Raw genomic sequence first — 12,324 nt, 5'->3', positions numbered from 1 at the left:
GGCTTCCAGCCCTTCTCCATCTCCTTATCCTAGTGCTGGGAGGCCAGTTCGACCGGCAACAGACACCCAGGGAATGCTCACTGATTCAGACTGAATTTGATAAACCCTCAGGCACACCTGGGAGAAGATGATGATGCCTTGAAATATTCCTTGGCTCCAGGGCCAGTTTGGGGCCTTCTCTGAGGTTTCACTCGACCGTTTTAGATTTGGATTTGCTTTGAACTGGTTGACCATTTTGGTTGCTTTTCAGGCAGGGTGGAGGGGGTGTGGCTGGAAGGGAGCTTTGTTTCAGTTCATAATTTCATGAAAAACTAACACTTAGTTCAGTTCAGAGTCCAGACAGGTGCTTCAGGTTGTTTTAGGTTCAAGTCCCTATCTGGGGGGCAGCCCCTTGGTGTTTATTTCTTTTCAACAAAAGAAGCTAGTGGGGGAGGGAGTTGAATATGACGATGTCATCTTAGCCTGCAGGGATGAGCAGGGACAGTCCCAGGGCCCAAAGTGGAGATAACAGTCATCACCGACTGAGCAACAGATGAGGTTAGGCGCAGACTGGTGATAGCGCCCCACCCTGCCATAATGAAACTGAGGCTTACGGGTTTTAGGACTTCATCTGACTCTAGAAAGGTGCTGAATTCTGGGGACACTGTCAGAGTCCCTACAAGAATATGTGAGCAACCTGCAAAGGTCCAGGAGGGGAAGAACTGTACTTTCATGTATACATTCAATTTGTTCAAACACTGATATGTCTTAGTACACTCAAGGCGTAGAGAGACAAACCTCCTACGACTGACCTTCATCATTCAACTTAACCTGCGAAGTGGGGAAGAGTTGTGAGTCAGGTATTACCGAAAGTCAGAAAAGTCAACAAGTAACTTTTCCCAGAGAGGGTGACATGTGCTCCAGGCATTCAGCAGTAGCAAACCTGGACTAGGTGCCTACCTCCCGCCTGGCTCTAAGTATCATAGTCCCCGTCTTCCAGGGCTGAAAACCCAGGACAGTTTCTCCGGTTCCAGGACCACCTATATCAGATTCGTCCTGGTGCTTGCTAAAATGTGAATTTCTCCCTTCTCCAGAGGAGAATTGGACGGCTACAGCAGGTCTGGGCGTAGCAGCTAGGTGATCCTGATACACACTCGAGTTTGCCAGGTGAGCAGGGGTAAGAAGTCGGTCCGGGCAGGAGGGACAGCGTGGACAATGGCTTGGGAATCCTCACGAGCCTTTAGGCGCTGGGGTTGCAGTTCTAGGCTGTAGGCTCTAGGGGAGGGGTCCTGTCCCCGTGGTTCACCGCGCAGGGCCTGGAACGCACGAGGGCTTCATAAATATTTGTCAACATGCCGGCTCCCAAGATGATGGAACAAAGGAAAAAGGAAGAAGTTAGAAGAGGGGAGAAAAAGGTGTTTCTAAGGGAATGAAAACTTCCCGAAAAGTTGTCCCTCCAGAAGGCGGCTCCGTCTAGCAGAAGGAGCTGGGGAGGTGGCCGCTGCGGGAGAGGGCGGAGTCCGGCGGACGGCAGCGGGGGGCAGAGCGGGAGGCGCCTCCTCGCCTCCCCAGGCCAGCCCGAGGCATGAGGTCACCCGGCGGAGCGCCAGCAGCAGCAGCTGCGAGGACGCGCCCGCGCCGCGGCGGGAGGCGGTGTCAGGCTCCGGCCCCCGGGGGAGTTTCCCCCCCGCCCCCTCGGGAGGCGTGGCTCGGAGCCCCGCCCACCCGCGTCCGAGGCCACGCCCCCGGGCTCCGGACGCCGCGTTTCCCCCAGGTCCCGAGACGCCGGGCCTTGGCCCCGCCCCCGGACGAGGCCCCGCCCCCGAGGCCCCGCCCCCGAGGCCCCGCCCCGCGGCTTGAAGCGGCTCGGGCTGGGGCGGCCTCCGAGTCGCGCGCGGGGCGTGGGGCGGTGCTGGGCGGCGGAGCCGGGGCGAGCTCGACGCCGGGACTGTCCAGGGAGGCGCAGCGCAGCACAGCGCGGCGGGAGCCGTCAGCCCGAGCAGCCGGAGCAGGAGCGCCGCCGCCGCCGCCGCCGTCCAGGGAGCGCCGCCGAGCCGGCCATGGCGCTGTCGATGCCGCTGAACGGGCTGAAGGAGGAGGACAAAGAGCCCGTCATCGAGCTCTTCGTCAAGGTGAGCGCTCCCCGCCGGCCCGCCGCGCCGAGCCCCCGCCGCCCGCGCTGCCCGCCGGGGTGTGGGGGGCGGCGTCCCGGACGCTCCCCGGACGCTCCCCGGACGCGCCCCGCTGCGCCCCCGCGCGGCGCCCGCCCCCGCCCGGCCCTGGGCGCTGCTCCCGCGCCCCCGGCCCATTGTCTCGGGCCCACCCGCGCCTTCCCGCCGCCCAGGCCGCTCGGAGGAGCGCGGGCCGCCCCGGGACCCCGCGAAGCCCGCGCGCCGAGCCACCGCCACCGCCACCGCCACCGCCACCGTCTGCGGCCGCGCGGGCTCCGGCGCACGCCCGACCGTCGTCCCGCGCCTGGGTGGGACGCGCGGCTGCCCCGGGCCCGGGCGGGGGTGGCCCGGGTCGCCCCGACCCCCGCCCCGCCCCGCCCCGCCCCGCTCCGCTCCCGCCGCCGGACGGCGAACCCAAGTTCTGGGAGCGCTTTCTGGAAGAGCATTTCCCTTCGCGCCGGCGTGAAACTCTCATTTTCGATGCAATCTTAATTTTTTTTTTTTTTTTTTTAATAAAGAGCACACTTTCCAGGGCTTCCGGAAAAGACCGAGATTCCCAACTTGGGTTTTCCTGTCTTAGGTATTTTACCACCATCTGGGTCTCTTGTTGCTCAGACTCAGAGTGGATTGTATGATGCAACCTTTTGGCTGCTCCCCTCGGTGTTGCTGCCTCGGGGAGAGATTGTGTGTGTGCCCTTTTTTGTTTTGAAAGAAAAATTGATGAAGGAAGGAGTTCATGACTTGCTGGGGCTTTAAAATGTTGATTTTGCCCTCTGGTCCCTTCAGTTTTTGTATCCTGGAACTACCTTATTTGCTTGCAGATAATTGCCCCTATCGGTTTTCTGTTTTCTTTCATATATATATTTTTTTCATTTTAGCAAAGGAGAGAGAAGTTATGAACATCTGGCTCCTGCCTCCCGCAAAACTTCAGAATCCTTGAGATTCTCACAGTCGCTTTCGCAGGCTTATTCAGAGCCGAGCTCCGAATTGGAAAGTTAATAGGAATCAAGAATCAAGAGCAGTTTTTTTGTTTTTCTCCCCGCCCCCCCCCCCGCTCACCCCGAGTTTTTATTTTAAAGAAGGGGAGATACTGAAGGGTGTGTTTTGAGAGATGGGAGAGGAGACGTGATGAGACCAGTGTTTGTTCTGGATTTTCTTAAAAACAAACAAACAAAAAAAGGATTTTCTTTCAGTTATACCTATAAAGGTGTTAGAAACATTTTGGTATGGGGAACTGGAAAAGGTATTGAACCCCCAGAATGTCTTAGAAAATTCTGTTTGTTTGGTTGGCAGATACAGTGCTGTGAAGTGCAGAGGATGTAGGAAGAGCAAGTGTGAGGGGTGGAAGGCAAAGGGGTGGGTCACAGGTCAGTGTTCAAAGAATTTTACTGAGCTAGGAATAGGGAGGAATTTTTTAAAAAAGATTTTATTTTTTTATATTCATGAGAGACACAGAGAGGCAGAGACAGATAGGCAGAGGGAGAAGCAGGCTGCCTATGAGGAGCCTGGTGTGGGACTCGATCCCAGGACCGTGGGATCATGACTTAAGCCAAAGGCAGACCCTCAACCACTGAGCCACCTAGGTGCCCCAGGAAGGAATTTCCATAAACTCTAAAGCACTGTATCAACTAAATTCTAAAAAAAAACACCCCATGATACTTAATGGTGAAACTTTAGAAGTAGCATTAAATTTAGAACCAGATAGGGATGCTATCAGTAATCGTTTCTTTTCAGCCTTGTACTGGAGGTCCTAGCCAATACAACAAGATAAGAAAAAGAAATGAGTGTATGAACGAGAAGGGAAGAGACCAAGTGCTTAATGCTTTGTTTTCTATTAATTTAACCCTTCAATTAGGAGAGGGACATGGTGCATTGTTTCTCAGACTTGAGTGATTTCATACTGCTGCCCAGTTTTCCATTTTGTGTTGGATATATATTATTTACTAAGTGTATCTTGCAATAATATCTTAAACTGATTAGTGATTATATTTCTCCTATGTGTAACTATTTTTTTTTTTTAAGATTTTATTTATTTATTCATGAGAGATGGGGGCGGGGCAGAAATACAGGCAGAGGGAGAAGCAGGCTCCATGCAGGGAGCCCGATATGGGACTCGATCCCGGGACTCCAGGATCACGCCCTGGAGCGGCCAAAGGCAGGCACTAAACCGCTGAGCCACCCAGGGATCCCCATGCGTAACTATTAAAATAAAAAATGTTGTGATCCACCTACAAGTATTCTGCTTACCGCTAATTGTTAGCCTTTTTCAACAGGGCTTGGTGGCAGAGACGTAGGGTTCAAGTCACAGTTCTGTACTCACTGGGCAAGTTGTTTTCCCTTTCTGAGACTTATTTTCTTCATTTGTGAAATAAGAGGCAAAAATAAGAGGCAAAATAAGAGGCAAGATTACGGCTGCCCTGTGATTCTGCATGGGTAAGACATTGGTTACTGATATAAACCAGGATAGTTGTTTCAAAGGAAAAAAGGGCCAGGTAAATTGTGGTAAAAACTCTTTTTGTTGTTGTTGTTCAAGAGTATTCTTGATTTCTTCTCGAAACCTATATATGGGAAATGCAAATGGGGGAAGACATCCTGGTAAATATAGTTATTTTGAAAGCAGTAAGGGGGCAGAGGCTATGGTTTGTCCAGCATGGTATGTTAACTGTTAGTTATTCTGCCAAGAGGTATCGAGTTTGTAGCCAAAAACTATGATCTACATGTAAAGCATATGAGTGAAAAGGATGTTGAGCTTCCCCTTTAGCTTTAAATTTAAGAAAAATAGGATGGGGCCTTCCTGATTGGACTCACAGCTACATTGCTTTCCTGATGAGTGTTGTTTGTGGAATTCTGTGCCCCTGAGGCCAGTGGTTCCCCATCACCTGGATAAGAGCAGTTCTCCATTTGTGCTTCTGGTTTACCCCAACACCCAGAGGGTAGGATATTCTCCCAGTAAGAAAAGAAACTTAAAAGACAGTCATCTTCAACAGTGGGAATGTCTTCCCCCACCAAGAGGGGCCTGGCAGGTGTATATATTTTGATATACCAGCTCTAGTTGGGAACTACTAACTGATAGGGTGAAGTTCGGATCCTTTAGCAAGGGTATAAGGTCCCTTATAAATGAAATGTAATTAAAATTTCTAGTCTAGTTTTTGTCCACTTACTAGTTGTGTGTCCCAGGACACACTACTTAAACCTTTTGGTGTCTCATCTGTACAGTTAGGATATTAATGGACCAAGTTCCTAGGAATAAATTAGTTGATATATGGAGCATGTAATAAGCTTAAAACAGTTCCTGATTCACAGGAAATAGATGCTAAGTGTCTGTCATTTTGTATGTACATATTTATGTGCACTTCCTCCCTTCTAAATAAACAGTAAGTTCCTTGAAGGTAAAGCTGTATATTGTTCTAAGTGCCCGGAAAATAAGAGGATACCAAATGTTTGAAATGAGATTGTTTCCTTTCTTCTTAGCATGTTGCTGTTTATGTATGTGTCTGGTATGCTTTGGAATTGGGAACTACTTACTTAGATCCTTGTAGCCTGAGTCTCAAACCTTAATCCTTTGCTTCTAAAACCTCATGTGGTTTTATCTACCTACTTTTCCTCCCTCCAGTTTGTAGTACTTCTAGTCTTTTCATATACCTGCCATATTTTCCACCAGTATTTCTTCTTGGCCGTGTTCAGAATTTGGGAACCAAGATTTCTGTATTAAGTAAAAATATTAATTATTGAACCACATAATGAGAAAAATTAGATAGAGACTGAATTTTTGTTTCTTTCTTTGGCTTGCATAAGCTCAACTCTTGTTGGCACTGCTGCCTCCCCAGGCCCACTAGGAGCTTTGGTATGATGTGTTGATGGTATTTCTGATCTCAACATAGAACGGGCCCCTTTGTCGAGTTTAGTTTTATGGGCTGGAATTTATTTATTTAAAGATTGATTTATTAGAGAGAGCACGTGTGTGCATGTATGCCTGCATAAGCAGGGGCAGAAGGAGAGAGAAGCAGGTTGCCTGCTGAGTGCAGAGCCCAGACATGGGGCTCAATCCCATGACCCTGAGATCACCACCCCAGCCAAAAACCAAGAGACGGGATGCTCACCTGACTGAGCCACCAAGGTGCCCCGTATGGGCTGGAATTTAAACTTATTGGTGCTTGGTGCACAATTTTGAACTGGGACAATCAATTTTGGCAGTGGTCACTAAACTGCTGGGATTGGGGTGTGGTTGTAAAAAATTAATCTGGTGCAGGGTGGCATAACACACAAGAATAACTATTTCTTTTGAGATATTTGGCAGGATTTCCAGGGTGCACAGACCCTGGAGCCAGACTGCTTGGCTTGAATCTTGCTTCTGGTAGTGTGTCAGGCAAGTTTCTTAAGTTCTCAGTGCCTCAATTTCCTGACCTCTAATATCAAGATAATAATAATAATAACAACACTTTTATAGGGTTGCTGAAGGGATTAACTGCTAATCTGTATGTATTAATTAGGGTAGTCTGAGCTGCTTTAATAAATAATTCACCCCAAACAATAATTCAAACAAGATGGAAGTTTATTTCCTTTCTCACTTAGCAGTCGAGGGAGAATGTTTTAGATGGTGGGGTGGCGTTCTTCCTTAGAATCATTTAGGGACCAAAGCTATTAACAGCTTGTTTTGCCATCAACCCCCAGAGCATTGAACTCCATGAAGCTGTCAAAGCTGGTGGCTGGGAAGTCCTGGTTATAGCCAGTGGGAGGTGGAGAATATGTAGATGGCGCATGTCTCTTAAGGGCCCCAGAAGTTATGCTTGTCATTTCCTTTCCCATTCTGCTGGGGAGAACTTGATCATGTGCCTCCATCTAAGTGCAAGGAATGCTGGGAAATGTGATCTAGCCATACACCATACTATGAAAAGCATTAGCAATAGACTGATTTTTGTTGTTGATGACAATAGTCTTTTTTTGTGTGTGTGATTTTTTTTTTTTTAAGTGAAAGTGTGCTTAAATGTGGGCTTCATTAATGGGATTCAAAGGATTCTGTAAATCCTTGAAATTACATGAAAAATTCTTTTTTTTTTTTTTTTTACATGAAAAATTCTATGTGAGTTTTTTTCCCCCCCTGGGGATTCTTGACACAAGGTTTAAGAACCATTGTTTTAAAAAAGTAGATGGTGGCGTTCTGATTGTCAGGCATAATTCATAAAAGCAAGGTGTGTAAAAGAAGGACTTGGGCTAGATCATCATTAAGATCACTACTATCTGATTATATGTGACTTACAGCATTTATTGGAATGAATTAAGTGCTTAATACAGAATTAGGTACTATGGAAGATATAAGAAATTATTAAACATTCCCTATCCTTAGTTATATAAATTTTATTGGAAAGAAAACAGCACAAAATGGTGCATGCTTAAGGAATCAAGTATAATTCATATTAAGTTAAGAGATAGGGGAAAGATGGAAGTAGATTTGGACTTGACCTTAAAAAAGTGGGTGGACTAGGTGGATCAGGAATAGCTAAGAATGTTAGTTTTGACATTATTTGTAAACTCATTGTTCAAGAAATAATAGATAGATTGATACTTTTGAAAGAAGGAGGAGTACCAGGGTGGCTTAGTGGTTGAGCATCTGCTTTTGGCTCAGGTTGTGATCCCAAGGTCCTGAGATCAAGTCCCACATGAGGCTCCCTGCAGGGAGCTGTTTATGTCTCTGCCTTGCTCTGTGTCTCTCATGAATAAATAAAATCTTAAAGAAAAGAAAGAAAGAGAAAGAAAGAAAGGAAGGAAGGAAGGAAGCAAAGAAGCAAAGAAGCAAAGGAGCCAGGAATGATTCAGATCTGTAGTGCCAAGGAGACAAGTTATTTAAAAGTTGGAGATGAGACTTCTAAAACCTAACTTAGCTTTTTGCTCATACTTAAAATTTTCCCAGCCTCGTTTGTTCTGTTGACACTCCCTATGATTTTTTTGGCTTGCTGTCTCTTCAACGGTTTCTCAGTGGCATTTGGGAGGGTGCAGTTGTACCACACAGCTGGGCAAACCCTCAACTCTTTTGCCAGTATAAAGTGAGTTCTGTATATTTTGTATCAGGGGCAGTCTTCAGTCTCCTTTTTTTAACACAAATAAAATAGGGAGTGATGCTGAGGACTTTGTTCTTATAATTGGACAAAAATGAATTCAACATTAAGACAGTGTTACCTTGGATCTAATTGGTTTGCCATTCCTTTGAGGTTTCCAGAGGGGAAAATTCAGGAGATAAAAATGAATGTAAACTGTGAAGTTAATGGGAACTCTATTCTTTTCACATGTCTCACCTATTCCTCAAGACCTAACAGTGCTACTCTTTGCAAAGGCCAAGGTCATGATTTTGGTTAACTATAAAGTTATATAAAGAATGGACCCCAAATGGGGAAGAGAGAAGATGCTGCTGAGGTAGGGGGCTGAACCAATGAGAAGCCTAACACAGTGTGAATAATGATAGGAAAGAGTCAGTGGGGAAGGACCTGCCTGTTCCTGAAAATTATGTTTAGTTTGAAAGGATGCTTACAGAGATGTCAAGAAGCCAGTAAAAGATGATGAGCAAGACTTTCCCACTTCCTGTTTCATTAGTGCTATGGATCCTCAGTGTCAGGTGTCTCCTGGTTAGAGAATTAGTGAGTCCATAAAAGGGAAATGTGTTAGACAGGATGGGAAGTGTGATTAAGCATTAATTAAGATTTCAATCAAGTAGGGTACATTAAGATGAGTTTACTCATTTTAGAGACCCTTGTGGAGAGTGGAAAGAGTGTTTCTAAAGGAAAATAACATCAAGATCATGATTACAAACCTTCCAAGTATGAATGAACAAGGATCTAAATTTAATTCAGGGCATCAGTTTGTGAATTCTCTTGAACTTTTAATCCTGTGGTCTTTTTTTGAGACTTGGCTTTTGTCCCTCAGTGCTTAGTACTGAGTATTGGTATAAGGAATATCAATTAGCCTTGTTTGGTTTCTGTTTTTTTTTCCCCTTTTATTTAAAACCAGGAGGCTGGGGCAGCCCTGGTGGCGCAGCGGTTTAGCGCCGCCTGCAGCCCAGGGTGTGATCCTGGAGACTCCCATGTCGGGCTCTCTGCATGGAGCCTGCTTCTGTCTCTGCCTGTGTCTCTGCCTCTCTCTCTCTGTCTCTATGAATAAATAAATAAAATCTTAAAAAAAAAAAAAACCAGGAGGCTGTATTAGTTTACATTTATGAAAGTTAACAACTTAACATAGGTAAGTAAGACCATGTGAAAGTTATACCAAAGATAGACTAGGAGTATCTTACATTTTAATGGTTTATGTTTTTGAAGAAGTAACAATATTAGAACCAGGGCTAGATATTGACCTGAGTTCATGCATTTATTTTGTTTCATAGATTTTTGTTTTGCTTTTTTTTTTCTTCAAAAGAGGCTTGTTTTTTGTTTTTTGTTTTTTTGTTTTTGTTTTTAAGAGGGAGGGAAAAGGAGAGGGGTAGGGACAGAGGGAGATGAGAGAGAGACTTTTAAGCAGGCTGGGCTCAATCTTACAACTCTAGGATTATGACCTGAGCTGAAATGAAGACTCAGACATTTAACCAACTGAGCCACCCAGGCGCCCTTAAAGGTTTCGCTTTTTAACATAATCTCTGCATCCATTGTGGGGCTCAAACCCACAACCCTGAGATCAAGAGTAACATTTTCCACCGACTGAGCCAGCCAGCATACCCCCACCCTTATTTGTTGTTGTTGCTTTTCTTAGGCTTAAATACAGTGTGGCTCTAAGTAAGCAGTATAACAGATTTCTTCGCCCTCACCTTTTTCTTTTTGTGACAAAATTATTACAACTTTATATGTGCAATAACTCATTCTTATGAAAAGGATTTCGTTTTCATAACAATAGGGTTATAAACATATCAATCGTCTGTGATAATTTAAGTATTGGATTTTACCACCACACCACATAGCTATTTATTTGTATGTATGAGAGAAGAAAGAAAGAATCTGTGCAAACATTGGAGAACAGAAAAGCAACCAGTTGGGTGAAAGCTGAAGTCCTGAAGAACTTTCAAGGATGTGTGAGTTCTGTGCTAGTTTTCCTCTGCTAACAAACATTTCCTTTGTTTTGGAGATGGAGACCAATAGAGTGGTAGGTGACTAGAGGGAAAGTCATTAAAAACTGAAGACAAACTGAAGTCAACTGTCACTCTACTAAGGAAGGTGGCAGAGTGGTAGCCATGACAGTGGGCAGACAAATAGGCAGATTGGGAGAAAAAGAAGGTATTTGGACTTAAGAAATGAAATTTTGGCCTCGAACATACAAATATTCAAGATGGATTTGAAAAATTTTCAAAGAAATAAACTTAGGAAGAGTGTGCAGTTTTATATTCCTTGATGTTCTCATTTATAGTATATTTTAGTTAACACAGAGATCCAGAGTTTTAGCTTAAAAATATTGAGGGCTTGTTGATTCTTCACTAAACTCTGTAAAAACTGTTGCTAGCCATCAGTAACACAAGCTTTATTTATGTTTTGCCCTTATCCACAGGACCTTTGGTTACAAATATACTGTTGTTTTTTTTTTTTTTAACCACTTAGCATAAGTAGTATCTAATTTTTGTCTGCTTTCTTTTAAATAATGGCTCCCAATTTGGAAAGTAATGTTGTTTCTTTTCTGCTTCCTAGTATATTCATTTTATATGTAATGGGCTCTTTATAAGTGTTTTTTCCTCCAGTTGTACAAGCCACATGCATTTATTGTAGACAACCTAGAAAACACAGAAAAGTACACATAAAATTACTCATTACCCCTTCTTTGGAAATGGCTGCTATTGCTATTTTGTTATATGTCATAGTCTTTTTTTTTTTTTTTGTCATAGTCTTTTCCATAAACTTGCATGAATTATTGATGAGACTGTAGTATTTTAATGTTCTTCATAACAGCAAAACACGTGAATGAAAAATGAAGCCCAGTCTAGTATGTAAATGTATTGAGTTGTGAGTTGGTTTAAAGGAAATATACTTTACTTCATTTTTTTTTCAAAGAAACTCCGACTGTATCTGATTTTATCTTCCTAATGGTGCTAAAAGAGCATTTACCATGTTTGATCTTTGCTGGAAGAAAGGAAGCTTTTTTGTTGTTGGGAAATTTGCTAATACCTAGAATTGCTCAGAATAGATATTGAATAAATATTGATTTGAAGGTGGGCTGTTCCTTTATATTCTTTAGGAGAAATTCGTTCTGAAAATCCAAAATATTTTTTAGTATTAATTTTCCCCTTGATTCTTGTAATAAGTGCCCATTTTATAGTTAGAGGATATAAGACACAATCTTTGTCTAGAAATGACCCAGCACAGTATAGGGATATTAGCAGAAGCATATGTTAATTGAATACATTCCATGCGGTAAGTTCTGGAGAGGGATGACTGGGTGACTCAGCGGTTGAGCATATACCTTTGGCTCAGGGCGTGATCTTGGGATCCAGGATCCAGTCCCACATGGGGCTCCTTGCAGGAAGCCTGCATCTCCCTCACCTGTCTCTCTCTCTCTCTCTGTCTCTCATGAATAAATAAATAAGATCTTAAAAAAAAAAGTAAGTGCTGGAGAGATAAAAGAAATAAGAGAGCAGGTCTCTGGTCTTCAAGGAGCTCACTGTATATAGCCTAATGGGCAGTCAGCAGATGACTAAATGAGTCATGGTTGATAGCTTTTTCCTATATAGTATAGTGACTTTTTGTCTTGTACTTTAAAAAATCCAGTTGAGGGGTACCTGGGTGGCTCAGCCAGCTCAGTGTCTGGCTCTTGATTTCTGCTAAAGTTATGATCTCAGGGTGGTGAAATCAAGCCCTGTGTTGGTCTCTGTGCTGGGTGTGGAGCCTGCCTAAGATTCTCTCCTTCTCCCTCTCTCCCCCACCTCTTAAAAAAAATTCCATTTGAATTAAGATCTTAAGAAATGATTTATGTGACAACCTAAATGAACTAATTGACTTAGAGATGAGTGAAATGTTTGTGTTGTATGCTGACAGATGAAGGGTAGTTAGTATTATGGAATCTGCTAAGTATGGTGTATTATCAGTTGTTCAAAGAAACTTGTATCTTTTCCCTTAATCATTTAGTTATATGTTAATATTCTGTAATTTTAATCTGTCTAAAATAAAACTGATACTTCTTGTCTGGACTGTTAAGTGGATCCTACTTTCTCTAG

At 44.1% G+C, this 12,324-nt stretch overlaps 1 protein-coding gene across 1 annotated transcript in view; it reads left to right on the top strand.

Moving 5' to 3' along the window:
* Window positions 1-1,831: 1,831 nt before the first annotated feature.
* CLIC4 (chloride intracellular channel 4) overlaps window positions 1,832-12,324 on the top strand; it is a 70,639-nt gene continuing 60,146 nt past the window's right edge. The window contains exon 1 of the mRNA XM_072750717.1: window positions 1,832-2,111. Coding sequence (XP_072606818.1) covers window positions 2,040-2,111 — 72 coding nt within the window. The 5' untranslated portion in view covers window positions 1,832-2,039. The remainder of the gene's footprint in view (window positions 2,112-12,324) is intronic.

Source organism: Vulpes vulpes, chromosome 2 (assembly GCF_048418805.1).
Source record: "Vulpes vulpes isolate BD-2025 chromosome 2, VulVul3, whole genome shotgun sequence".
NCBI lineage: Eukaryota > Metazoa > Chordata > Mammalia > Carnivora > Canidae > Vulpes > Vulpes vulpes.
The sequence above is the reverse complement of the archived record's forward strand: the minus strand, read 5'-3'. Positions and strand labels throughout refer to the sequence as shown.